General features: G+C 39.2%; 3 protein-coding genes across 4 annotated transcripts; 1 reads left to right on the top strand and 2 right to left on the bottom strand.

Moving 5' to 3' along the window:
• Nucleotides 1-2,479: 2,479 nt before the first annotated feature.
• On the bottom strand, nt 2,480-12,429 carry LOC137184454 (SLIT-ROBO Rho GTPase-activating protein 3-like). Of its 2 annotated transcripts, none has more exons than XM_067592138.1 (22): nt 12,373-12,429; nt 9,493-9,582; nt 9,087-9,258; nt 8,797-8,959; nt 8,493-8,555; nt 8,285-8,413; nt 8,065-8,193; nt 7,735-7,956; nt 7,494-7,595; nt 6,824-7,003; nt 6,569-6,653; nt 6,325-6,352; nt 6,131-6,230; nt 5,908-5,968; nt 5,558-5,635; nt 5,309-5,437; nt 5,110-5,215; nt 4,469-4,696; nt 4,333-4,388; nt 3,995-4,226; nt 3,851-3,899; nt 2,480-3,219 (listed from the first exon to the last, which is right to left on the bottom strand). In XM_067592138.1, the coding sequence occupies exons 2-22, from the start codon at nt 9,557-9,559 to the stop codon at nt 3,097-3,099; spliced, it is 2,502 nt and encodes an 833-aa protein (XP_067448239.1). In that variant the 5' UTR covers nt 9,560-9,582; nt 12,373-12,429; the 3' UTR covers nt 2,480-3,096. The 2 variants fall into 2 exon arrangements, with proteins under 2 accessions (XP_067448239.1, XP_067448238.1); XM_067592137.1 differs by lacking the exon at nt 12,373-12,429 and adding an exon at nt 12,102-12,360.
• A 1,429-nt stretch (nt 12,430-13,858) lies between these two features.
• naa10 (N-alpha-acetyltransferase 10, NatA catalytic subuni) lies at nt 13,859-17,150 on the bottom strand. Its single transcript, XM_067592136.1, has 8 exons — nt 16,956-17,150; nt 16,693-16,791; nt 16,516-16,574; nt 16,376-16,421; nt 16,147-16,262; nt 15,969-16,013; nt 14,560-14,644; nt 13,859-14,405 (listed from the first exon to the last, which is right to left on the bottom strand). Exons 1-8 carry the CDS (start codon nt 16,974-16,976, stop codon nt 14,223-14,225), a joined length of 654 nt encoding a protein of 217 aa, XP_067448237.1. The 5' UTR covers nt 16,977-17,150; the 3' UTR covers nt 13,859-14,222.
• Nucleotides 17,151-19,510: 2,360 nt separating this feature from the next.
• Nucleotides 19,511-27,303, top strand: zgc:158263 (ceramide kinase family protein). Its single transcript, XM_067592134.1, has 13 exons — nt 19,511-19,904; nt 21,230-21,325; nt 21,539-21,676; nt 21,793-21,921; nt 22,074-22,137; nt 22,257-22,402; nt 22,490-22,564; nt 22,702-22,854; nt 23,112-23,217; nt 24,424-24,530; nt 25,241-25,437; nt 25,521-25,825; nt 25,989-27,303. The coding sequence occupies exons 1-13, from the start codon at nt 19,781-19,783 to the stop codon at nt 26,095-26,097; spliced, it is 1,749 nt and encodes a 582-aa protein (XP_067448235.1). The 5' UTR covers nt 19,511-19,780; the 3' UTR covers nt 26,098-27,303.
• The last annotated feature ends 31 nt before the right edge of the window (nt 27,304-27,334 follow it).

Below are 27,334 nucleotides of genomic sequence, written 5' to 3'. Positions count from 1 at the left end.
ACACTTTCTGACATTTGAGGACTTGAACTTTTCCAGAACCAACAGGACCAAAAACTTTCTATTTGGGCTCAATTGCAGCATTGTTCTTCATCTGGACAAAAAGTAGCCTATTTCCACTCCATTGGAGCAAAGTACTGAATGTGGACACAAAGTTTCCCATTTGGACTCAATTGGAGCAAGGTATTGCATCTGGACAAAAATTGTCCCACTTGGCATCAAGGTAACCCAAATGGCAAAAGGTTTCCCATCTGACAATCAGCTCAGCAGCGCCTCCTGTTGAACATCCAAAGCAACTTCCTACAAATATTTGGCACATTGTCACCATGGTGACTTTTTGCCAATGGCAGGAACTCGCCATTCATTTTTCTGACAAACAGGAAGCCTTCCCTTACAATTGTTCATGTCGGTGAATCACTCCTATCACTAATTATGTTTACTGTGTAATTGTTGTTGTAATTGTTTCATGATATTCTCCTCATCTTCAGTCAGAATTAAATAATCCTTGGCGTGGTAAGAATGCTTTCATTTATTTTGGGGGATCCTGTCTTATATTCATAAGGGCCTATGTTTATTAAGATGCCTCACATTGACTAAGTCTAATCGCCAAAATCTCTGTGTTGCTTATAAAAATAAACATTCTTATTCACTTTCAATTGACTTCTCCTTATTGAAATGAAACTTTGGTGTTAGTCAATAAGGAAGATCTTTTTTTTTTTTTATCATACTCTGCCTTTAACCATCATGGGTTAATGTTGCTATTTCCTTCCGTTCTATTTCTCTGTCACTTCCACTTTCCCACACTGTCAAAATCCCTTCATTCTCAATTCTGATACCACAACACCTGACCAATGATCTTTCTAGTCACGTTTCTCTGGCCAATCAGACTCTTAGTGCTGCTCTTTAAATATCATTTCTATTTCTGCACTCTGTCTTTCAGACCAACTATTGTGCAACCAACCTCCTTCCCATCACCACCATATAACACACATAAATCAAATTACATAAGTAATCTATTTGGTATAAGTTTATTATTCACAAATGTAATTTTTCAAAGAAATTACCATTATTTTCTATGTTCCTTCATGATTTTACATATTTTTTTAACTCAAAACTCTTCAAAACAAAAAGAGTATATGGACAATTATTATAATTACATTTTTGAAGACATATAGAATTGCCTTTAATTATTTTAATATATCTTTTTACAGCATTATTATTATTATTATTATTTTATTGTCCTTGTCTAATTTGTATTTCCTGACTTGATTATAATTTCACTGAACAATGGTTAACATTTGGACTGTGATAAAATGGAATGTGTTATGATAAATAAAGTTTCAATAAAAAATGTTATATTTATTGAAATTAATATATATCCTTTAGATTGTATATAAATAGTATCACACATTGTTTTGCTTAATATATTTAAATGTGATATAGATGTTAATGCTGTGTGGTACGTTATTTTGGTCAATGTATTCAGTGGAGGAATGTAAACTACATTTTACTCAAGTAACAATTTTGAGATAATAAGTAGCCTTAGATAACAAGAGATAACAAGTACTTCCATCTTATGCTACTTTATTTTACTCCACTACATTTTAAAGGAAAATATTGTACTTTTTCTCCACTATAGGCCTATTTATTTTTTTTATCTAATGTTTATTTGTATAGGGACAAATATATAGCATGAACTAATGCCACATACCACAGCATTTACAACCTAAGCTAGTTTACATTGCCTGTCCATAGATGGGCCTTTAAAACACATAAAACTCACCAATAAAAAACATGTGGGATAACACAAAACTCAACGATACAAGTGCATACAAAACAGCACAAGACACAAACAATTTACAGTGATACAATCAAAGTATCATAAAACATCAAGCACCAGACCACTCATGACTGCATGATTCCTCTTTAAAACTGGTTTCAATTTGCGTTTGAAATGATCCCAGTTCTGTGGGTAAGAAGTTCCACATGTTGATCCCATGGACAGAAAAAGCTGTTTGTCTAAGTGAGGATTTACGAAATGGCCTTTTATAATTCCCAGTATGGCTTTAAAAAAGAAAGCTATAAAACTATTTGGAAAGTTTAAAGAACTTTTTCACAGAAGACATTTTCACAGGTCGTAGCAGTAATAGCACAGGTGTAACTAATGCTGGCTGACTGAAGAGTTAGATATACTTAAATGGAACAGAGCAGTCCCTCTTATATCATCATTATGTGTCTTTTTCTCCAATAACAAGTCAAAATGTGTATTGTGGAAAAAGTTGTATTGCCAAAATTTCTTGACCTTAGTTACTCTTTTTTACAGCCTCATTTCCTTTTTTAGTTTTTGCAATACAATCTGTGTTTTTGATTGTGTTATAAATCTATTTTAAAAAGCTTACTCATAATGAAGACTTAAAGAAATTTAAAACATAAGTTCCACATCCCAGGTTTTCCAGTCCTCTTGCTAAAAAATAAAAACAGCTTTCAGAATAGACAAAATATTTATTTAGCATATTGCCTAGATATACAGTTTGAAACAAGTTACAAATATTTCATATATACAAATTCCTTACAGCTCTAGTATTCACAGTATTCTTACCAACTTTGTGACTCCATCTCATTGTGGTAAACAGACATTTGAAGAAGCATAGATATGTGCTTTCATGTAGATATGTGGTACCGACTAAAAATCACTGAGAAAAATTGGCCTCACGTGGTAATAGTTGAATCTATCAACACCTACACAGATGCAGATATAAACTCATAAGTTATATAACCACATCCAATTGTACACAAGCACAACTGTGCATTTCAAGTAAGTTTCCACATGGTGCTGCAGGTCTGCAGTCACAATGGGGTTCTGCTGTACAAAACATGAATGAAAGGGCTTGTGAGTATCGAGCCACGCTGTGAAGATGCCCAAACCAATCACAGGGACCTCAGAGTAGTGACTATGGGTCAGTAATCTCAATTTTCTAGAAATAGATGTGTTGAAAGCTGCTGTCAGGGCACATCACCCTACACCTCAGTGTTAATTTGTATCATCTATTGATGCCAGTCCTCTCACTCCAGTGGATCTTTGAACAGCCCCGCTCCTTTCTACTTGCGTCCATCACGCTTCCCTTTCCTTTGGGGAGCTTGGGCAGAGGGAGAGGAGGGATCTTGCTGGGTTTGCCGCGTGAGGAGCTCCTTGAAGACCGAGTCCATCTGGCGACAGACCTCCTGTGAGATGGCATAAACAATGGTGATGGGAAAGGAAAAAGACAAAACCGTCTTTGTTCTCTGCACTGCCTTCAGCTCAAGAGCTTCTGATTTTATCATAAAAACATAATGTACTGTTGGTATTACAACATGAGAAATTTAGTGCTACTTTTTATGATGGTTTATCATTTATATCTAATGCTTTAGTGATTATACTAATGCTTTATAGATTATTATAAGCCAACAATAAAAAAAGCTTTTGTGTTGGGGTTGCCAAAAATATTTTTTGGCTTGTGTTATCCTTCAGCATAAAATTCCTTTTTCTTTTTAGCTCTTAGCTCATTAGGAAGACCAATCCAATGCACCGTTCAACCTCCGACCCTCAAAGTGCTGCAGAGCATCTGGACCAAATCCATTTATTAACAACTTATTAACATTTACAACTACACACTTAATGGGTTGTGGTAAAAATTGTCATTAATGACTTAAATATTTAGGGTGATTGACTAAATTTTGCTGATGGCTCATTAGAATGTGACAAACCCATGACCCTTTGTTAGTAAAGCATTAGTAAATCATTTAATAACCCATTAGTTACACATTTCTACAAGTATTCAGAGTAATTTAAAACCAAATGAGAAAGAAGACAGACCTTGTCAACTTGAGTAGCAGTATCCTCAGAGGATGATTGTTCCTGAATCCTGTATGCAAAAAGGAAAAGAACAAATTGCATATTTATTTTTTCACATGAACATGACAAATCAGTTGTGACAGTGCGACATTCATTGGTACTCACTCTCTGCGCACATAGCCAGGAGAGTTGACCCGCCGTGGCCTGCCCTGTGGCCCAACGGGAATCTGAAGCATTAACTTTCCAGTTGAAGTGATGCCGCCCCCTGCTGGTCCAGCTGTCAATCTGCTTTGGTCAATGGAGCCGCTGCTGTTGGTTCTTGGACGTTCTCCCTTTCTCTGTGGAGGTGCTGCAGACGAGCTGGTGCTTTGGTCAGCTGAGGATCCCATTTCCGCTTCTGTTGTGCATCACATTGAGACATTATTCATTTATTCTTCAGAGACACCATCACAGTAAAAAAAAAAAATAAAAAAAATAATAATAATATGAGCATTTAAACTCACCATCTTTAATTTGAGAGTACTCCGCATCCCCATCTCCTTCATCGATGATAGGTTCACTGAAAAACAGTCACATAATCAGTCATTTTGTACACTTTGTCCATATTACATGTATGCATCTGAACATCTTTTCTCCTACCAGTCATCCTGTTCCAGTGTCATGCACTTCTCGTACACAGGTCCTGGTACTTCGCTCTGGCTGGGGAAGATGCTTTCATGCTGGAGGATGATGCTCTTCACCAGGGCGTTGATCTGAGGCTGCAGAGTGACAACGTCATCATCTTGGGCCCCTCGTACCAGACTTGGACCAAAACACACAGCCAGGTTGTAAGGTTGCATCATGTTCTCGTCACTGTACTGAGACACACTAGAGGCAGGGAACAGAGAGAGAAAAGAAAATAGAATGAAGGATTAGAAAATATTAGAATAAAGGAAGCACAAAAAAGATGAAGTCGAGAGGCTTATAGAGGCAATTTCTCCAAAATGTTTAATATTATACTTATTTAAACAATGGCTGTTTTGTATGTTTTTGGAATGAGCTGGTAAAGTTCATTTGGCTCTGATAAATTTAAAGTATAAAGTGAAAAAAATACATGCCTATCACACTTCTGCCAGATCAAATGTGTGTAAGACACAATAGAGCTAAAAATTGTGAATATATGATCCCATTAGCTCCTTCTTCTTTCCAGAAAGACACATTTTGATTTGGCTGATTGACACAATGCTTTTTGCAGGTACATATACTGAACAGTGACGACTGCAATGAGCTGCAATACTCACTGATGAAGGAATGCAAAGAGGTATCTCATGACAATGATGACCGGCTCAGGGAAAGAAGAGATGACTGTTTTGAGCTGAGCAGCTCTCTCTGCCTCGTTCTTTATTTCTGAGAAAAGGAGATGAAAGAAAGATAAGCTCCTGTTGTACACTCTCAGCCACACTCATTTCACATTTCAACACGTACACCAAACACACTCACGGGCACACTCGAGGAGCTTGCTGGTGCTGTCGATGGGGAAGATTGGACTATCCAGACCTCTAAAATAGAGCTTCAGCACTCCGGCAACAGAATCCAGGTCATATCTCTGCTCATCCAGGGGGTCATCTCCTGCAGGGGATGTCCATAGCACACTGCCCCACATTATTAACGCTCCACAGCATGGGGAGCTACTTTAACGATGCATACCAGTCATGCCAACACACAAACATAAAAAACACACAGGCCTACCTCGCTCAAATGCGTCCCTCAAGTTGTTGACCTCCATCTGAGACCCTGGAACCCTAAATATCCCCTCATGGTGGAGACCTGATGGACGGACAGATTATTGTAATTCCTCAATATCCTAAACTAAGTGAGACTTTTTAGATCCAATGCAAAATATATTTAAAGCCACCATTAGCTGAATTTTTATATTATAGCATCTTTTTAAATTTATTCTGATGGCATACGTTTTCGTTTGTAGAAGGGTACTAATTTTCAGATTCCACACAGAGGTTTTAAATCATATTTTGAACTAAAATATGTCAAGTATATCTTACAAACATGCAGCTGCTGTTTTACCGTTCTTTCATTCTTACCATTAAGGTTGATAAAGCGAATGCAACTTTCCACAACAATTGGAATCTGTTGTCCTGACTCCTGAAAATAAGAAATTTATTGATGAATTTTCACAAACAGCAACTCTGACACATTATCTCTACGTCATGTGCTGGAAAAGAAAAATAAACTATAATAAACTAACTATACATATGGAGAGAATAATTCTGAAAGTGGAAATGGCGAGATCATGAAAGTAGTTACCTGTATGAAGGACAACATGTCTCCATTGAAAAGTTTGTGGTTGTGCATCAAATTGCCACTTGAGGGATTTTTCCTGATACGCATAGACTTTCCATTGAGTCTGCAGAGATAGATACCATAACATGAACACACAGTTTACTCTGTTTTGGCTCATAATTATTCTATAAGACCTCATAAAAGGTTTATATCCCTACCTCGGTTGATGTCTATTTGATGCTTCAGCTAGGAAGAGAAAAAAAAAGGATTAGAACAAGCTTACCTGAGAAGCAGTAAGAAGAAATACATTAGAATAAATAAAAACTGAATACTTTACTTATGTGTAAAAAAAGAGGAACAACAATTTATTGGTAAATAATACCCCGAAATGCACCATCAGTTCCTAAATGACACTTTGTCAGCATTTTGTCTCGTGCTATTACAAGAAAAGAGAAGTGATACCTTTTTCAACAGCCACTTTAAGCAGGTCATGCTTGGCTTGCAGTTTAGCTACCAGAGAGCTTCCAACAAGGTACTCTTTTACTTTCTGTAAAACAAATTAAATCATTACCATTCTGTTGACATCGGTCTCTGTGGTTCTTATCATCACCATCACCAAACTCCAGTGATCAAACTAACATGACCACTGATTGTCATCATCAGAAACCTCCCATAGCGTGTACTATTTCTGGTCTATTACTTTAAAAACAGACTCACAGTGAAGTAGAGATTTTCTACTTCTTGCAAGTTGGCCCTGCGACGGGCCACACTGGGCCTGACTGACAGGTTCTCAGTGCTGCCCTCCTGAGATGAAGCGCTGTTGCTGCTGGTCTCCAGATCATCATCACTGATACCCTCCAGCAGGGTGGACTGGGCTGCTGACATGCTCTTAGTAGCCTGTGTGACAGTGGCAGAAACAACAACTGGAATTGACCCTCAACTCTGATTCTGTACAAACTGGCATTTTGATGATGGTGTGTAAAATACCAGTGTGGGAAAACATTATGTTTCTTTCAAGCTTTCAACCTGAATAACAAGCTGAGTTTGATTTGAAGTGTGTTTTATTGATTAGGACCATTTCTAGCAGCAATTATTGATTAATAAGTATAAATCACTCCTAAGAAATCCTCTCTAAGTGCCATAGTAATGTGCTACAGTGCTTCTTTCCATATTTCCTTCAACTCAAGATACACGGGTCCATCCTTTCACAAAAATAAATGAAAACTAAAATAAAATATGGTTTAAAATAGCAAGAACATTATTTTATAGACTATTTGTAGCCTTGAATGAACTCTGCCTTGGACTCAAACATGGCAACTTGAATATAACATGAGTAGATACAGTAAAGCCATAAAAAAGGTGATAATGATGTGTGATGTTGTTGTACCTCCTCAGTTTCCTGGGTGACTGCCTTCAGCCTAGTTTGTGTCTGTTTGAATCTGGTCTCCAGCTCGCATCTCATCTCACACTCTGCACTAACCTCAGAAACCTGAGAGACACAAGAGAGTCTTGAGTTGATGTCAAACATCTGAGAAATGCACGTACTTGTACTGAAAGTATTCACACAGAAGAACACACACACACACACACACACACACACACACACACACACACACACACACACACACCTGGTCTCCATCATGGGGCTGATAGGGGAAACGAAGGGGCATACAGAAGGTGTTATAGTGGTCCTGCAGCAGGGTGTCTCTGTCCTGGCACTGGTCCAGTCCTGACACGGACCCTTGGAGCTGCTGCAGCCCCGTGCTCAGGTTCTGCTGGGCCCGCCACCGACTGGATAGGTAGGCCTGCATCACCCGGCCCAGAGAGACGCGGTACCCGACATCTGCACACTGAGGCAGACAAAGAAATTTCAGACAATATCGCCTCTTTGATACGGGTGCTTTCAGTCTGGTGCTGCACATCAGTTCACACACAGAGCTGTGAACTGATACACTCACATCAATGAGAGTTGAGATGTCCTGGAGGTAGTACTTATTCATAGAAGCGTTTGCGGCAGCCAAGTTTAGGAGGTAATCGTTTCGGGCCTTGCTGCACTTCAGGTATATGTCTTGGACTTTACCTTGTCTCTATAAGCACATAAACAATCACCAATAAGAGATGAAACAGACATTCATAGAGATCTATGCACATAATACTATATAAAGGATATTTATTTACTTTTTCTATCAACCTCTCCAGTTTCTTAGCAGCACTCTGCTTCTGCTTTTCCTCCTGTTTCTCTGCTTCCTTCAGCTTCCCCTCTGCACACACATAGTCTGAGTGGTACTGGTAGTACGTCCGCCATGCCTGCACAGAGACACATACAGTGATATTTTCCTTTGTTTGTTTAGGAAACAGAAAGATGTTTTGGGCAATTACCACTTACGGTCTGTAGCTCTGTGGTAACCTTGAGTAGTCCATCTTGTAGCTGAGTACAGATGTCTTTACTCTGGAGAGGAGACAAAACACATCAGTCTGAGTGAGATGGCATAACATGGAGAGAACACAGTGAGACACTTGAGACACTTTTTTTTTTAATACTGGGTAGAAAGAAAAGGTCTAAAAAAGAAAAGTGGTAATATCGTTTGCATCAGGTGAATTAAAGTGTGCAGGTACAGACTTGTCAATCTCTCCAAATGCTTAATGACAGGCCATGTTTGTGGTTTATGGGTCAGCGCTTGCATCAGTACCTTCTTGGCAAGACGTTGTGTGTACTCCAGGCAGTGTGTGAGAGGTTGGATGAGAAGGTTGCTGCAGCTCTCACTCAGTCTATTGTGGTCCCTACTTTCTTGGCGAGTCTGGGATAGCAGAGCCAGCCAGACCTGGGCCACTGTGTGACTACCGGGTTCCTTCCTGAGAATATGTAGTGAAGAAAAGGAAGGAACACAGGGACAAATGTTTTGTAAGATGCAACCAGGAATGCACAAATGAACTGCTTGTCGATATTATGTGCCCTATCAAAATACAGGATCACTTTTACCTTTTGATTCTGGAAGTGAACTTTTCTGCAAGTTTTTCCAGGGAGCGGGAGTACTCGCTCTCAATCTCACCCCTTCGGCGGAGGTAGTCTGTCAGGTCCTGCAGCTGCTGGCTCTTCTGCTCAAGTTGCAAGTCCAACACCTTCAGCTGGTCTACAAGCTGGCAACGCACCTCTGAAAGAGAATGAAGGGCGGGGGTAAGTTACAGACAAACATGAGAACAAACATGTACGAGAGAATATGACTCATTGTGAAAGTGCTGCTGTGGGTGAGAAACAGCTTCTTACAAGTTTTTTTCACAAAAAAAGGGCACATGTTGAACGCAGTTTAGATTGTGTGTAGTAAAGAGGTTGTTAGAATGTTACACATGTAATTTATGTGGTCACACAATTTACGTAATTATTTTACCTTTGATTTGTGTATCGTAGTCCACTGTACCAACCTTCTCCTTCCTGAGTTTCACATGGGAAGTCATTGTTGCTCCAACTGGGTGGAATTCTGTATAAACGGAGTGATTATTTTATCATCCCACCATGTAGTGTGAAATATCAGCCGCTCTGTTCCTTTAAACTCTCTTACAAACTCATGTTGCACTTAATACTGCTATTTTGATCTTCTTTGCTGCTGGACAAAGTCTGGTTATAAAAAAAAAAAAAAAAAAAAGGCCTGTGACCCACTGCTGCACCCAAGCATGCCTTTCTACAAACAATCACACTCTTCATGCTGAAACACCCCCCTGCACAGACCATGCAAACTTCCTCCTACCACAGAAAGAGCCAAGACAGCGTGTTCATCTTACTGTAACACATCTCTTGAAACCGGTGCCCCTCTGCTATGCTCTGCTGAACGGCAGACAACTAGAAAACCAGTTGGCATGTGCTGTCTGCCACACCGGTCAAGCTGCAGAATTGCATGTATGGAGCGAAAATAGCTCTAGCAACATCTCAGCTGCCCTAAAAATAGGGCGAACTGCAAGGCATACAACTCGGATGGGATGTATGCTCTGAAGACTAGAGGTGGTTTTACTAATGATACTAAAGTTAACCAAAGCGCTTCAAGTATATTCTGTGTATTCAAGAATAAAATAGAAGCCACGGCCGCTTTTGACTTTGTTCTTCTACGGTTGATTGCCAGCAATTCATAGAAAACATATTCCAGTTTAGATTGAAGAGATGGGACAAGTTTATCTGACTGAGACTGAGCTTTATACAGGATAAAGGTCAAAATTAAAGGATAGGTTCACAATTGTTCAAGTCTGTCCTAAAACAATAGTCAGGTGCACAAATTAACACTGAAACATGTTTTTCGTACTATAATCATTCCCCCTGTTCATACTGACCACTACGAGATCCCTTCATAATGCACTTCGTATGGGGGACAAAATCCACAGTCCTCCTTCCGTGCAAAAGTGTATTTAAAAGTTTATTTGAAGCTAATGTGAGCTGACAGCTGTTCAGGCAGTCAGGTTGTTGAACAGCTGACGCACCCATATACACTTTGTTGTTATCGTGTACTGTATATTATGTTTACAATGTATATACATGAATACATTGTGTACATTGTCTATGTAGGTCTATAGTGTGTTTTTGCTGTTTTGGGATAATGTGCCCTTTGTGGTGAGGCAGAGAGAGCCAGAGCAGATTATTGTATTTTTATTACACATGACAATAAAGAAGAACTGGAACTTGTTTCCTCCATTCAAATGAGTCAAATCAAGTCAATATCTTTGAAAGTTTCAGTCTTTTTATTGCCAAATTCTTTCTTTTTGTTATGATCCTTCCACTGCAGCTGAACAGGAAAACACTGTCGAGACAGAGGGAAATTCTTACTAAAAAGACTGTAACTGTGGAAGATATCCACTTTATTTGACTTACTCAGATGGCCAAAGCCTCATATTAATGTTTTGCTCAATCGAGGACTGGATTTCATATCCCATCACTAACATCGTAAACACATTTGGAGTTAACGGTCGGTTTGAACAGGAGGAATAATCACAGCAAGCAAAACCTGTTTCAGTGTTCATATGAACAACTGACAGTTATTTTAAGATTTGAACCTGTGTAAACCTATCATGTAAGAGTGAAACTGAAAAGCACGTATCTTAAGGACTGTGGTTTCGTTTTTTTTCTTTTTCATGTTGAATGATGGGAACTAACAGCAATACACAATATCTTGGCCTAATCTTAGCAAACTAAAGATGAAATGGTGCTGAGAGGGCATGACTGAACTATTTCAATGCACAACAGTTGTTTAAACACATGATCATTTGACGAGTTGATGTCTGCAGGATATCATTCATTAGGAGGACATAGAGCTTATCAGAAAAGGGAAGAGTAGGGTTTTTCTCTTGCTGGATCATAACCTTATGTACACACATACGCACACAGAGAAACACACTCTCTCTCTCTCTTAACTTCTCCTTTTTTCAGAAGCCAAACGTCACTCATCAGCATTCTCTTTAGCTGAAAAGTGCACTCATCACTTTTTCCAACTAAAAAATTTACCAACTGACCTGCTAAAATGACTCCGCTGTGTTACAGCAAACCCAAAAATCCTTTTAAAAAAAGAGGAGAGTCTCATTTTTCCAGCCTATGTCACCCTTTTCCATTAGCCCTTCCATTCTTTCTCCGTGTGATCAGCAGTGAATCACCACCTCCTGTCGTCACAATCTGCTGCAATGTTTTATTAAAGCTAATCTTAACCCCAGTGCAACTAGATTTTCAGTCGCTATTAGTATAACGCTGCGTGTTTCACTCTGAGTTTTCACAAGTACCAACACATAGATGCTGCCTCAGCTATGGAACGTTGATGGCCCGAGGACTATGTCTGCAGCCAATAATAACATAATTGTAATAATCAAGCAGAACGAGCCTTCATAACACAGTCGACATGCAGACAAAAAAACATGTTTATTAGACCTAAACTGGCAAAAATGTCCTGTTTTTGGTGAGACAGATCTGTAAATCAAAAATCAGTGAAAGTTTAATAGATCCAGTAAAGAAAAAAAAGAATCCTACCTGATGAGGAGCAGTCTTGACTAGTTTCTTCTCCAGAATGAGGCGACTCAATAATGCCAGTTAATAGCACAGTAAGCTCTCAACTGTTTCACCTCCCCCTCACATTGGACACGGATGGGTGTGGGTGGAGTGGAACTCATCTCTCTGACTCTCTCTCTCTCTCTCTCTCTCTCTTACTCACACATATAGTTTGAGGCATCTCTGTGTGTGTGTGTGTGTGCATGATTGTGCAAGTGTGACGATTGAAAACCTTTTTCTGTCAAGTCCTTACTTTCTCTTTCATGCTGCCTCTTGAACTCCACAGCAGGTTTTCAGTCCAATCAAACACCAGCTGTTTTCACTGATTAGTCCCTCCTCACTGGTTATTCACAGCCTACTGAGTGAAATCAGCTGCTATAGTGTTCAGTTGTTAAAAAACACAAAAACAAAAATTGAATACTCAGGGTCTTCTTAGCACAAGATCAAAGGTCACCTTAGTTCACAATCTTCTTGCTCTATGAGTAATTTATGGCTACTATTCATGGACGCACCTCATGTAGTGTCACATATATGGAAACAAAAAAAACAAAAGACCATTGCAGCTACTGAATCACATTTAATGTTTCTGAGCCTGCTCACTTGTTTTGAGCAGAGGCAGTGTTGTTGCCCTTTCTCACCTTTAGCTGCAGACTGGTAAATGGTGTGAAAGTGTGAAACTGAGACATTTCAATTTGTGACAAAAATTCTGCAAAGTCAGTGTGCATTATTTGTTCTTATCTGTCATGTACTTCTCTCTCAGTCCTGCTTCCTTCCTCTAACAGACAGTCTGATGTTGCATAATCAGCCTAAACATCAACTAAACTAACACATCTTGGCCAGTCTAACAATGACAGACTGATTAAAGGAAGTCACGAGCTGTGGTGTACTGTTACTGTTGATGACCATGCGAGAACCATGAAACTACCAGACATTAAATGTCCACTGTACTTTTTTTAGCCTTTGAGGTCAGATATTCAGCAACTTGACTTCACGTTGAGTAACATGTTTGTGACTTATCCCAAATAGTTGCATTATTATTCTGATAAAGTAGGTTTTATGGTTTGTAGATAAATGTGGCAATTCTGCTGAGATCTACTCCACTGCTACTTGTCAGTGTCCATGAATTTGTGTGCAATGTGTGTGTGTGTGTGTGTGTGTAATGCTCTCTAACATGTATTTTTTTATGCTTCCGCTAGGAGTCGCCAAAGTTAGACCATTTCAAAATAACCCACACATCCTGCATAATACCTTTTTACTACCAAAGAGAAAGCATTATGGATCTGAAGGTGAACAACAGAGGTATCGTTTGTGTGAAATCAATAGTAACCTATTCATTTCCTGTGTAGATGGTGTTACTGATGTAGAGGTGCAACGAGTTGACAGAAAATTAACCGCCAACTACTCTGATCATTGAATAATTGTTTCATGTCTTTCTTTTTGCTAAAATTATCTTACTCCAGCTTCTTAAATACAGATATTTTCTGGTTTCTTTACTCTTCTATGACAGTAATCTGAATATCTTTGGGTTGTTGACTGTTGGTCAATAACGTCGCCTTGGGCTTTGGGAAAAAAGTGATCGACTTCTTTCACCTTTTTATGACTTTTTATAGACCAAACAACTAATCGATAAGTCGCAAAAATAATGGACAGATTAGTCGACAATGAAAATAATCGTTAGTTGCAGCCCTACAACTGTGCTGCTTCAACAGTCGTTTACTGAAATGAATGCAATACCAGAATTATTATTTGAAAGATTTATTTGCAGTAAGTCTGTTAAATAATTAAGAGACCAGATTGTGACAAATTGAAAAGCACAGGTTGTTTCCAATACTGTAAATCTCCCAACTTTGGGCCACTTTAGCTAATGACGACAGCAGTCCAATAAAAACTTTAGATAACACCCTGATTCATGTCATTATCCAAGACCCTTTGTTCATCATCACTGCAGTGAAAAGCAAGACTTGAAGAAAAAAACAGTAATGGAGAAACATAGTAATGGCTTTGATGCAAAGATAGTCACAGTTTGTCAAGCCCGAGATATTGTCAAATAGAGATAAAAAGAAGAAATGAGGGATGAATTTAAAAAGGTCTAGAACTGCAGGGTCATTGTGAATCAGAAGAAGAATCTTTAACGTCTGTGCTTTCTGTTGCCTCGCTGACTTCACTCAGCTCTTTGCTCTCTCCTCCGCTGTCTCTCTCACTCTCTCTCTCCTGGTCACCAGACCCTGACGGGCTCTGGCCAGACGGTGCTTCTTGACCCGAAACACGCACGCCCGGCTTTCTCAACTGTAGGACACACAGACAAAAATATGACATATTCACTAACAGAATCTACTCATCTGAGTTCAGTGGTGCTTGAGGTGCCTACAAGGAGCTGATGAAAAGCAATGTCAACGGAGCGCCATCATGTGTTGCCATAGTGAATAAACATGGAGACTACCTCATCAGCCATGTGGGCCAGGTCTCTCTTCATGGCGTAGGCATCCTCCCCATCTGCATAGTACTTAGGCTCTACCTCGCTTATCCTGCGGAGGAGCAATAAGATAACACATCAGTTACAGTCAGTGTAAACTGTCAGGGTTGAAGCTGCCACTGAGGACACTGAGTCACATCCTGGGTAGTTTTTTTTTCTGGGGATTTAAGCAACCTGGAGGGAGTTAACAATCATAAAAAATGTAAAAACTTGGTATTTTATAGGTACATTTGGGGCAATTTTGGATTTTGTAATATCATGATATTGCATAAGTGTGGACTTTTCCTGGTTTTAACGGCTGCATTACAGTAAAATGATGTAATTTTCGGAACTTGCCAGACTGTTCTAGCTGTTCTACTATTTGCCTTTACCCACTAAGTCATTATATCTACATTGCTGATGATTATTTATCACAAATCTCATTGTGTAAATATTTTGTGAAAGCACCAGAAGTTATCCCTACAATATTGTTGCAATATCGACATCGAGGTATTTGGTCAAAAATATCATATTTGATTTTGTCCATATCGTCCAGCCCTCAGTTTATATTCCAGTATTCTTAAGACTAAATATATGAATTACACTACACTTTAGGGACATATAAATAAATGAGTAAATGAAGAAAGAATTCAGAATTTCCCCAGAACTTTACTCTTAGCATTGCAAAGAAGGCTTGCAAACCTAAAATTTATAGAAATTACAATCGAATGGTTAATTGGATAAATTAAATATAACAAGAACAAATAACTGAAACGTTTGTTTATAGTATCCGGAGCTGTTGGGGGGAATTTAGACACATGATTAAAGCCCTACTGATATTGGATTTAAAGGCCAACAATAGTAACATTTGAGAGTTACAAAAATCCTATGAAGATATATCATATACACTTTTGAAAAGATTTGCTTAATTTTTTTTAAAAGAATTCTGGCCCAAATATGCACCAAAGAGGACTAAATTCTTCATCTAATTGACCTCAGAGATATAGTTAAGAGAGAAAAGCTTTGCACACAGCATACTGTACTGCTGAGCTGGAGGTGCTGCCAACTGCAAGATGAACATGTAGTCAGAATAAATAAATGATGAGCCTGCTGAAGAGTAAAACACCTTGCTCTTATCAGCGTTAATAAAAAGAGCCTTGATCTTATATTTTAATAGGCAGAGCATGTCTATTAAAGCATGTCACGTTTCTGTACTGTAATTTCCTGTTATTGTTATTGGGCAACATAGTGGTGGATACCAAATTATCTGCAATAACCTAATATCAGGAAATATTCTGTACCAGGTAAGCCACTATTATTGGTCTAAATCACCTCATGACCTCCGTACTTCTGAAAATAGAAATAATGAATTAATGTTGGCACAAAAAAGGACTTACTGGAATTTGAGTGTGTTTGAGTACAGGTGCAGGGCTGCCCGGTTGCTGCGGTGGGGAGAAAAAGTACACACATGTAATCAGAATATGAGCACATTTTGTAAACAAAGAGACATGCAAATATGTATCTAAACAAAACAAAGAGACGCCAAGTGCACAGCGAGCCAACTGTGCACAGTACCTTTTGCGAACATGAAGTGAGACATATTTAGCATTGAAGTTTTCTATCATGGCCCGGCTGGCCTGGTCCATCAGCTTCTGAGCCAGCCCCAGACGTCTGTGGGAGCGCTTCACCGCCTGGAAGACACAGAGAAGGGTTTTTGTGTCACTCAGTTCAAGCCAACAACAATATTGTTTGTGTGATACAAATACTAGAAGGGATGAATAAAATGTCTCTTGCCGAGACTCACCAGGGATGTGATGTGTCCATGGGGTACATCATCTGGGTCTTCCTCCCTAAAAAAGAAATCATAGCAAGTTTTTGGAACACATAATACAAATCATTTGTTCAAGTGATGTCAGTTTGAGAGATGTAATCACAGATACTCACATCTTTGCCAGCACATATCCAACTATTTTGCCATTTTCGTCCTCTGCAATGTATGAAAGCTAAAACAAGAAAATCAATGTGTGTCAAACATACAAACTTAAAAGTGTGAGAAGTGAGTGGACAGGAGGTGTGGTTCTAGCAGAAACAGCAAAAATAGGAAAGAGCACAGTGACTAACCTGAGGCCAGGACAGTCCGTGATAGAAATAGTATTTCATCTGGTAGTTTTCTGGAAGACACAGCAGGTTACAGTGCTGCATGTTCATGAGGTCCTCCGGCTGCAGTGAAAGAAACAAATTGAGTGTCAGACAAGTGAATGACACGATGCTAATGATGCTAATATCAGCGATATTTGGTCAGCTAACGTGCAGGCTGCAGTAACTAGCTTAGCTAACAGTTAGTAGAAACAGCATGGCTGTCGAGAAGATTTCATCTAACTTACCCTGGCGTTTCGTATATTCATTTTGTTAGCTCTCTCGGTACCGGCACAGTGGAAATACACTAATCAACTATACTACACCGATCAATCAGTTCATAATAGTTAGGCTGTAAGGTTTAAAGAGCTTGTCTCGCTGGCTAGCTTAGTCGGCTTGCTAGCAAGGAAGGGAGGGGAGGAAGGAGCGTGCCACAATAATGAGGAGTATTTCCGGTCTCGGTGTGCGCCGAGATTTCACAGTAAAGGTTGCAAACCCTTTCATGTACCACACAAACGTTCCATGAATCGCTTTTATTTTGAAGAATGATGAGAGCCTGGATGTTAGCTTGTAGATCATTATTGCAAACTTTATGCTACAGTTCAAGCAAGGCTGTCTGGATTAACTTTATTGTCATTCATGCATTATTGTCATTCTGTGATAGAAAAATGCTTAAAAGACTGGCAAAAGTCTAAAAAGTTACTTTATAAACGTAAAAAGTAAAAATAATACACATGATGAATGGGATTGCACGTAATAAAACTGCACATCACTGGTTAAAAATAGTTACTAGATTTAATTATTTCAGTTAAAGTCACCCTCCACTCAGAAATATGTTTCTTCTTGTTCCTACAGTTGGATGTTTGAGCTTCACTGTGCAGAATGATGTATGTGCAGAGTTTGACACTAGAAGCTGTTTTTACACTCATCTGCTGAAAGTGGAAAGTTTCTCTGAGCTCATTGAATATCTAATTTTAAGGGGTGAGTATGATTTGTGAGTTTGGAGCCCATCCTGGTCCAATATTCAACTTACACAAGTGTGATGTAGAAACTTGAAGCCCCCAGTGCACAAACACTGAGAATGGACTTTACAGTGAATGAGGAGACATCTTGTGTTCAGCAGTTAAACTTCTGAAAATAAAATAAAATAAAATAAAATAAAATAAAATAAATATATTTGCATATTTATAGAAGCTATATTATATTTACATGCTCCATATTTCTTAATACAGTTGTTATCACACAGAAAACTCTGGGCATGGCAGTAGTCTATTATTCCAGTACAGAAGCACTGGGGATACAGTATAATAAAGCTGCTTGATGGGAACTTAGAGTAGACATGGTATACACAATGCACAGAGATTGGGAACTGAGGTCAGTAGAAGAAAATTTATTTTACAGTTTAATCCACAGAGGAAGTACTGCAGTTCCTATGAAAAGCTGCATTGATGTTATAATGCAGAACTGAAGTTGTTTTTAAGTCTTTAGGGTAAGTCCAATTTAAAGGACAGGTTCACAATTTTTCATGTCTGTCTTAACAACAACAGTCATTTGATTATATTCCTTTTAAAGCTGTCTATTGGTGTTCTTACAGCACTGAGACCACTTTCAGGCTCTAATAATTAAATATTCAAGGTGTGTGGCCAAAGCCTGTCTGTTGCTGTCTTATTTATTTTCTATTTTTCTGAGATACCAAGTCAGACTTTGAGACTTGAATGTTTTTGCTTTCAAGTCACAAGTTAAGCTTTTAGAGACTCAAATCTCAAAGAAAGTCAAGTGTCAATAAATAAATAAATAAATAAATAAATCACATATTAAACACATTAAAAACTCTCTTGATTTTCTATAACTTGACAACCCTTTATTAGATACCTTTCAACTTGAAATTAGAAGACAACATCGGCTACCGGGAAATTTGGTAAATTAGGATGACAGGTTCTTTATAGGTTATATAGAGGTTATAAAGGTTATAGGTTCTTTTTTGCCTTTTCTCCCTGTTTTTTAATACCTAGCTTTGAATAGGACTTTGTGTCTATTTTCCACACAAAAAAGTTAAATTACCTTGTTTTAAATTCTTATGCATCTCCATCTCCCCTATTAAAAACATAGTTTAATAATATGCGAATATTGTCCATCTCAAAAGCTTAACTGCTGGACACAAGATGTCTCCTACTTCACTGTAAAGTCAATTAAGTTTCCACATCACACATGTGTGTAAGACGTATACTGGACTACGATTGGCTCAAAATTAGTTGTGATGTCACAAATCACGCCAGTGGCCACGCGCCTTAAACTCGGATTTCAAGTGACCACAGGGAAACTCTCCACTTTCAGCAGATGGATGTGTAAACAGCCTTCAGGTGTCAAACTCTGCTGCCCAAACATCCAGGTGAAGTAACAATAAGTAAACACATTTTTGAGTGGAGGGAGACTTTAATATTACTGTTGCTATGTTTTTCACTCACTGATTGAATATCAAATGTATAAATGCATAACTGGCTTTAAAGCTGTTGAACTGTATCTGCTTTTCACCAGTGAGTTTGTTATTTTAAACGACTCACTTTACTGGTTACATCACCCTATGTATCACCCCATGGCGATTATTGTTATGTATAATTTACTGTGACATGATCCAATCCAACTCCTTCTTACAATCATAATAGGTCTTGTGTTCGATTCCCTAAACACTCGCAGTAATTGGCCAATGTGTTAATAGACCTACTTCAGGTAAACCAGTGGCATCCAATCAGCAGGGCTACATGCAAATCGAGCAGGTGTCACCGGGGAGGGACTGTGGAGGAAACGGATATTTTTAGAATAACTCTCGTATGCCAGACAGTGTTTTCAACATTTCACAAATGTCCTAAGTGTCTCTTCGGAAAATGTGCACACCCAGAGGAAGATGAGCTTTCAGATAAGGACTCCGTTGACTGATGACGATGTCAGATTGCCAACCTGCTGCTGGTTCTTAGATATGTAGGAGTTATGAGTAAAAAATGTGATCCTAAAAGTTTTGGGGGATTTTTTTTGAGAAACAGGAAAGAGCGACGTGGTTTAAAAAGCGTTTTTCCAAATGGAGACAGATCTGAGGCTGGAGTCGAGTTTGTGGGTCGGAAATAAAAGGTACCGGGCGCTGCTGACTGGCTGGTATTTCAACTGGACCGAGGTAGATAAGAAGAATCGAGATAAGAAAACAAGTAGGTGGCATTTACACTCTCCAAAACATCTGTCGACTACAGTATCGCTCTATAAAGAATATTACACATACTTTGATTGTGCAGTTAACTTCTTTGCATGTTTAAATAATAATCAAAAAGCACAGGTATAATGTAAGCACACACAAGGAAATACAGTCATCTTGTTTAAAGCCACAACCCGTTTCCTCTTTTCATTTAACTGGTGTATTGAAAAACAAGACAGCATCGTTATGTAGAAGTTGCCTAGGAAACACCATGAACAATAGCATACTGCATGTCATTTTTGGAATATTACATGGAGGGTGTGCTGTAATTATTACTGCCTACATGAAGAACGTGAAGAACAAGTTGAACAGCACTAACATGAAACACAACCTACTGAGACAAGTTTACTGAAAACACATGGAGCATTCACACACACACACACCTCTTGGAACAAAGTTATTTCATAGGGGTTGTCCTCAATCTGTTGTTGCCACACCAACACCATAATCACCCCACTGTTGTTCTCCATCTCTCTCTCTTTCTCTCTCTCTGTTACCATCACACATTTATCCACAGAAAGGGAAGTGAAGCATGAAAAAACAAAAATTAAATGTCTGTTTTTAGGACATCTGTACATGTGTGTGTCATTTTTGGGATAACACTCACTTGTGTCCCTTTTTTAAAACAACATAATAGCGGTACATTTTATACAGTAACTGTCTTCAAATGTTGACCAAAGAATAGTTCTTCAATACATTTCTTACAGAAGACATTTTGACTCATCATACCAGGGCTGCAACTAGCGATTATTTTCATTATTGATTAATCTGGCGATTATTTTCTTGATTAATCGATTAGAATATCTGTAAAATGTGAGAAAATGGTGAAAAACACCTGTGAAAACAGGTCAAAGTGACGTCTTCAAATGTTTGTTGTTCAGACAAAGCAAGTTTTTACTATCATGTGTGAGACATTAAAGCCTCGAATCCTCAATCCCGAAAAGCAGAAACCACATTTTTTGTCATTTTCCTAAAAAAAAGTGACTTTAGTTGCCTATTAATTTTCTGTTGATCGATTAATTGATTAATCATACACAAGTTTAACTAATATCACAGATGATGTCCCAGTTTTTTGGCCTGTAAGACATCCCTGGCACTGGAACAGCTAAATGGGATGCACTTATTTTTAATTTTATTAGTTAAACTTATGCTGTGACTTCTGTGATACGTAAACATGTCTGATGTGAGAAAGGTCAACAGTCTTTCCAGTGGTTAAAATATTCCGTTCAGTGTATGCAAAGCATTCCCGCTGAATTCGGCTGCGTGTGTGTGTGATTAAAGTTTCAGTGCCTGTGTCGGAGGTGGTCGGAGTGGAGGAGGGCCGGGTGGAGATCCTGCCCCAGAAGTCGGTTGAGGACACAGAAAAAGACTTCACAGGTGGGTTATCTTTGGAGACTCTCGGGTATCGCAAACCCAAGGCCGCAATCAACGCTAAAATAAACAAAAACACATCCTTCTTATCTTTTACCGTTGAGTTTATAATGAACTGTGAATCATTTACATACAGGTATTGAGCACACTAGCTTTACATTTAATCAGATGTGTGCTAACATTGCTAACATTGTGGTATCCATCACCATCCGTCACCAGTTTTTTACGTGAAGCGTAGCAGCAGTGGGGGCTCGTATGGGTTACTGTGGAGACTGGGCCGGATCCAGTTCAGCTGCCCCAGTCGAGTCCTCAGAGACCAGTGGACACAACACCTAAGAACTGCTCTCAAAACTCACAGTAAGTATGGATAACAAGACAAAGCACTAAGGTCATATCACAATAAATTTTCCTCCATCAGCTGCATGACAGAGGTGGCTTTCACCAAACTGAAATGTTTCAAATATATCTTTCAGGTCCCTCACGGCCACACAGACTGTTGGTGTTTATCAACCCCTTTGGAGGAAAGAAGAAAGGAAGACAGATCTACCATTCTCTGGTTGCCCCTCTGTTTGAGCTGGCTGGTATCAGCTGTCATGTAATAGGTAAAAGAAACAACAAAATTGTGCAATACTTTGGCAAAGTTTAATTTGTTACCAATGCAGATGCTTGATGCTCTTCTAGGTGAAGGGTTATGTCTAACAGATGCCTTAGACTAACTAATTTAATTTTAAAAAATGACTTTTTTTATGTTTAGTAACCGAGCGGGCTAATCAGGCCAGAGACCACATCTTGAAGAAAGACCTGACAGGTTTTGACGGGTAAGAGTTACCAGCGTCCTTTTAAACACTGTGGTGTGAGAGCATTGTAACATCTAAGCTCTCAGGGAGGTGACTCTCATAACTCTCATAACAGAAGCCCTTGTGTTTGTTTACAACAGTGTGGTGTGTGTGGGTGGGGATGGCATGTTCAGCGAAATACTTCACGGTTTGATCGGGCGGACACAACAAGAGGCAGGCCTTTGTGAGAATGATCCCACTGTCACTTTGCAGCCTTGTCCGCTTCATATTGGCATCATCCCTGCAGGTAATGACACTGTTAGTAAGTATTTATAAACAGATGGAGGCAGATTTACAGCTGTGACACACACATCTGGTTATGCTGTGTCTGCAGGCTCTACAGACTGTGTGTGTTACGCCACGGTGGGAGTGATTGACCCTGTTACTTCAGCTTTGCACATTATCATCGGTGAGGAAGGATCTTCATAAAAATAATCTTTTAATCACCAATTGTTCTTTTTTTGGAAATCAACAACATAAAATACCTGAACAATTTTGTCAATTCTTAGCCTTTGTAACCTCTTCATTTCCCACAACACCTTGCAGGAGACTCTCAGCCTTTGGATGTGTGCTCAGTACATCATGCGGCTGCTCTCGTGTGCTACTCTGTGTCTCTGGTGGGTTACGGCTTCTATGGAGACGTACTGGCTGAGAGTGAAAAACACCGCTGGATGGGACCTCTCAGATATGACTATGCAGGTGTGGACTGATGATTCATTTAGAGAAAAGAAATGACTAAATGCTAAATTTTCAATACATCCTGTCAGACTCTCTGTATTCTATTTTTAGCTACAAGATAAAAATTCATCTGGAAACTCTCACTGATAAGACTATGACTAAGATGCAAGAACTTTATGTGACTCATGCTCTTTTTTAAAGGTTTTTTTTATATTTATTATACCTCTAATTTATTCTTTTCAGCATTTCTAAGTTTCTAATTGCTCTCCTTTGTCTAGGCACAGTGGTGTATCTGAGCAACAGAAGCTATGCAGGCATAGTTCAGTATCTACCAGCAGACCCGCTGCTCTCCAGCCCTCGAGACAAAACACGCTGCCTCTCAGGGTAAAACACCAACTACTAAACATTACGTAAAGAAGGGAGGACACAGTACAATTAAAAGTAACAGCAAAAAACTTTCAAACAAAGAATAAAAGAAAATTACTCTGTGCGCCCTATAGATCATACTCCTATACTTTGTGATGTTTTAACACCAGTAAATGCATTTATTATCTCGAAGCAAGGGAGCGTTAACTATTGTGCAGACTCTACTTCGCTATTTCCATAATGGTTTTGTCAAGCAACTAGTATTCACTGTTAGCACATGATTTCTCCGGTGCATTTCCTGTATCACAGAGGATAACTGTTCATTCCTTGACTTGTTCTGTGGCTGTGACTCAGCTACGTGAGGTAAAACAGACCTCCTTTACACAACAGAACAACAGTGATGTTTTATGTCATGTCTCTACATGAGCCCCAGATTTTAAAACCCTTGAGACTGTTAGAACTGCCAAAGTGACTCAACCCTGCAAATAAGAGTAATGACCCAGAAAATATGGGTTCAAGATGACAGCACTGTCTGAGGAAACATAAAGAGGGAATTTGATGCTAAAAAGACTGTAAATATGGCAGATATCCACTTGATATAACTAACACAGACTGCTGAAGCCTCATATAAGCTTCAGATAAACTTATAAACGCATTGGACACACTGTGGATTTTGGCCCCCATCACTTACATTGAAAGTACATTGGAAGGGGATCTTTTAATAGCCAGTATGAACAGAGGGAATGATTACAGAGAGGAAAATCTCTTTTAGTGTTCTTATGGGAACCTGACTGTTGTTTTAAGACAGACTTGAAAAACTGTAAACCTATCCTTTAACCTTGTGAACCTTAAACACTTTTAATGAGAAAGAGAGAAAGTGTTCATGGGAGAAGCATCATTATTATTAAAGAACCTGTGAAATGGTTCAAATTCACTACTTGTGACACTGTAACTGCTACCACCTGCAGCAGGGACTCAGGTGTTGGGTGCACCTTAAGGAGGGTAGGAACCATGGCATGAGGAACTTGATCTAGATGAAAGGTGAGCCTTGGTCTCCCATTAGAGCATACAATGCCTCTGTCTTTGTCTGAGGCAGCTGCCTCTGGCTGTCAGCAAATGGTTTATGATGCTCTTATGAATGGATGTCAAGGTCGAGGAGCTTGTTATTTCACAGACTTCCACGCAGAGTGAAAACTCTTTGTGTTGTGTGTTTGTGTTTTTCAGGTGCAGTGTGTGCTCCAAAAGCACAGAAAGACTATTCCCTCACTCTTCAGATTCAGGCTCTTTGTACAGCTCCCACTTCAGCCAGTTCAGTAGTGACTCAGAAGAAGGTAATACATAGACACACATGAAAGTCCTGGGTTTGTGTCTTGCATATTTTAGCTCATTTATTACGAAAAATCATGCATGCAATATTGCAGCCTTTTTAGCTCATGATCCCTTAAAATGAAGTTTAATTGTTGCCTTTCTCCAGGTTGCATTATGTTTACAGATTGTGACCACTTCAACCACTTTGCAATTCTTCCTTTTAAGATTGTTTTATTTGAATAGTCTACAGAGCGTTGAAGAGGTGAAATTATCCATTGCTTCATAAGAAAAAAGTAAAGATTAGGAAAAGTGAACAAACAACTTTTAGTAACAAAAATATGTTTTTCTGCTTCCCATTGCCAGAATTTTCTAAAGCACTCTCTAGCTTCCTTTTTTAGGTTATTATCCTAAAGGCAGATATTCAGAGACTTCACACTTTCTTGTAATAGGCAGTGGATCACAATTAATATCATAAGATAAAGCAGTTGAAAGCACAAAGTGATGTGAAATGTCAGGGCTGCATTACTACACAGCAATGCTAAATCATCAGTGGTCAATCAGAAGTCAAAGAACATACTCAGAAATCCAAAAATGTCCAGTGTAGTTTATTTCGGGCAATACAATATGCATGGTGGGCAAAAACTCTGGTATGATCCTTCAATGTTGTACAGTACAGTATGTGCAGGGATTCTGTTGAATGTAGCATCTTCTCTCTCTTTGTCTGTGTCCTCAGGTGAGTGGGTGAGTGTGGAGGGCAGGTTCAGGTGTGTGTCTCTCACTTGTATGTCCAGCTCATGTCCCAAGAGTCCTCTTGGCCTCTCTCCCTCTGCTCACCTGGCGGATGGAACGGGGGACCTCATTTTGGTATGGGACACTCACCCACTGGGCTTCCTCAAGTTCCTCTACAGGCACACAAGCACACAGGACCAGGTATGGGCGCTTTCACCTAAAAACAAGGCTAGACTAGCAAATTTAAAAGCTGCATGACCCAATCTCTCTCCCACTTTTCTTAGTTTGACCTGCCTTTTGTGGAGGTCCACCGTGTGAAGGCTGTCCGTTTCTCTCTCCCTGCCGGCAAAGAGGAGGAAGCTTATGAAGAGATTGGTGGGACAAATGAAGAAGACAGACGATACGTCGAGACTATAAGCAGAAATGGATCTCAGCAACAGCTGGCAGAGAGAAGCACGGGGCAGGAAATGGCAAACGAGCAGAAAGCAGCAACCAGCTTCCTCTGCGGTCTGTGCTGTAGTAAAGCTCCTGCTGTGTCAGTGTGGAACTGCGATGGCGAGATTCTGCCTTTCACCAATATAATCTGCAGGTAAGAGAGTATAACCATACATGCTGTGTTTTGGGTAATCTTATGTTATATATTATCTTCCTATGGTTATAAAACTAACTGCAACTCAGCTCAGTCATATACTAATACGGATGATTATTTCCTATAGCAGCACTGTTTTAACGATGTTCCCTTCTTCTCTCAGGATTCATGGCCAGTTGGTGCGTCTGTATGCCAGGGGCATCGAAGACGGAGCCGCCATGCACAGCTGCAGTGAGGAAAAGTGCGAAAGGAGATGCATATCACACAAATAGTGTCACCCCAGTCTTGAATGATGGGAGAAAAGAGACAATGGAAGGGATTGTTTTGCAAGGCTAATTTGTGAATTGAAAGAATATGAACTATGACAGCCTCACAGTCTGTCATGGCCAAAGACTTCCTGATATTTCAGGTACTGTAACAGGTTTTAACGTTGCAATGAAAAAAAAAGACTATTTATTCCTGGACGTGTGTGTTTGTTGAATACTGCTTCTTAAAAACACTATAAAAAGACTTTAACACAAAAATTTTACTTAACTCTCGTGCAGCTTTTTCTGCAGAAACAACTGATCTCACCTGATACTGTTTACAGTGTGTATGCAGTTTTTGGCCTGTAAACTTTATTTATGTTCACTTGAGCTTCCATAGAATATAATCATGACCCTGACTCATTTTATGCTTTATTGTTGTCAACAGTAATTCAGCAATGTGGTTTATCTTTGAAACTGAATTAGGAACAGCAACAACTTCCTTTTCTTGTACTAGTGGCTTATGAAATTATGAAACTTTTAAAACAACTTTACTACAGCTTCCCTTACCACACAAACTGTGATATTATTATTGCATACAGTAAAAGTTTAAAACAATCAAACAACACATGAAAATACAAATACAATAATCCCAGAGGGGAAGTTGTTTAAACACATGTTCATCTTTGCTGTACTTCCCACGGCCCTCCGAGCACTGGCAACGGCCTGTTACTGGTCAGAGTGTGTATGAATTTGTGTGCATGGGTGTGTGTTTGCAGATAGTAGTTGCCCAGCTAGGTCACACACCTGGTAGAGACAGACATAGGTGACAGGAAAAAACATCAGTCAGATGTGGTCAGTGGAAGGAAATCTACCAAATTTAAAAGCAAACAAAAGTTAAAACTCGCTCATCATTTGTGAGATACTGAATGTGGTTGTGGTAATGTGGTTTTTAACAGTTAATTTGGAAATAACTTAAGACACCTACCTCTTACCAGAAGCAGGACATCTAAACGTGTCTCCCTTGTGACTTACTGTTAAGAGAAGCAGACCAACGGGCCCTCCTAGCATAAATATTACTCGGTTCTGTAGTTTTGTGTGTATCTCGTTCAGTGTCATCATGGTGACAAGTGACCCTGTATGCAAATATTGATCCTATACTCCATCCATAATAAAGGTCATTGGATATACATAACAAGAAACAATCATGTAGATAGAGATTTTCCTGCTCTAGTCTGGTGTTAGGTGTGGGCAACGCTGTTTA

This window comes from Thunnus thynnus, chromosome 6 (genome assembly GCF_963924715.1).
Source record: "Thunnus thynnus chromosome 6, fThuThy2.1, whole genome shotgun sequence".
NCBI lineage: Eukaryota > Metazoa > Chordata > Actinopteri > Scombriformes > Scombridae > Thunnus > Thunnus thynnus.
Note: the sequence above shows the minus strand (reverse complement) of the source record. Positions and strands in the feature narration are given on the sequence as shown.

What these genes read in the sequence shown, in the direction of transcription:
- zgc:158263 (XM_067592134.1), top strand. Translation starts at nt 19,781, where the DNA reads ATGGAGACAGATCTGAGGCTGGAGTCGAGTTTGTGGGTCGGAAATAAA. An exon ending in TCTCAGATATGACTATGCAG is followed by an intron (nt 22,855 to 23,111) that starts GTGTGGACTGAT and finishes TCCTTTGTCTAG; the next exon opens with GCACAGTGGTGTATCTGAGC. An exon ending in ACACAAGCACACAGGACCAG is followed by an intron (nt 25,438 to 25,520) that starts GTATGGGCGCTT and finishes CACTTTTCTTAG; the next exon opens with TTTGACCTGCCTTTTGTGGA.
- LOC137184454 (XM_067592138.1), bottom strand. Translation starts at nt 9,559, where the DNA reads ATGACTTCCCATGTGAAACTCAGGAAGGAGAAGGTTGGTACAGTGGAC. An exon ending in TCGCTTTATCAACCTTAATG is followed by an intron (nt 5,636 to 5,907) that starts GTAAGAATGAAA and finishes TCCGTCCATCAG; the next exon opens with GTCTCCACCATGAGGGGATA. An exon ending in CTGCTACTCAAGTTGACAAG is followed by an intron (nt 3,220 to 3,850) that starts GTCTGTCTTCTT and finishes GCCATCTCACAG; the next exon opens with GAGGTCTGTCGCCAGATGGA.
- naa10 (XM_067592136.1), bottom strand. Translation starts at nt 16,976, where the DNA reads ATGAATATACGAAACGCCAGG. An exon ending in TGAATATACGAAACGCCAGG is followed by an intron (nt 16,792 to 16,955) that starts GTAAGTTAGATG and finishes CTTTCACTGCAG; the next exon opens with CCGGAGGACCTCATGAACAT. An exon ending in GGATATGTGCTGGCAAAGAT is followed by an intron (nt 16,422 to 16,515) that starts GTGAGTATCTGT and finishes TTTCTTTTTTAG; the next exon opens with GGAGGAAGACCCAGATGATG.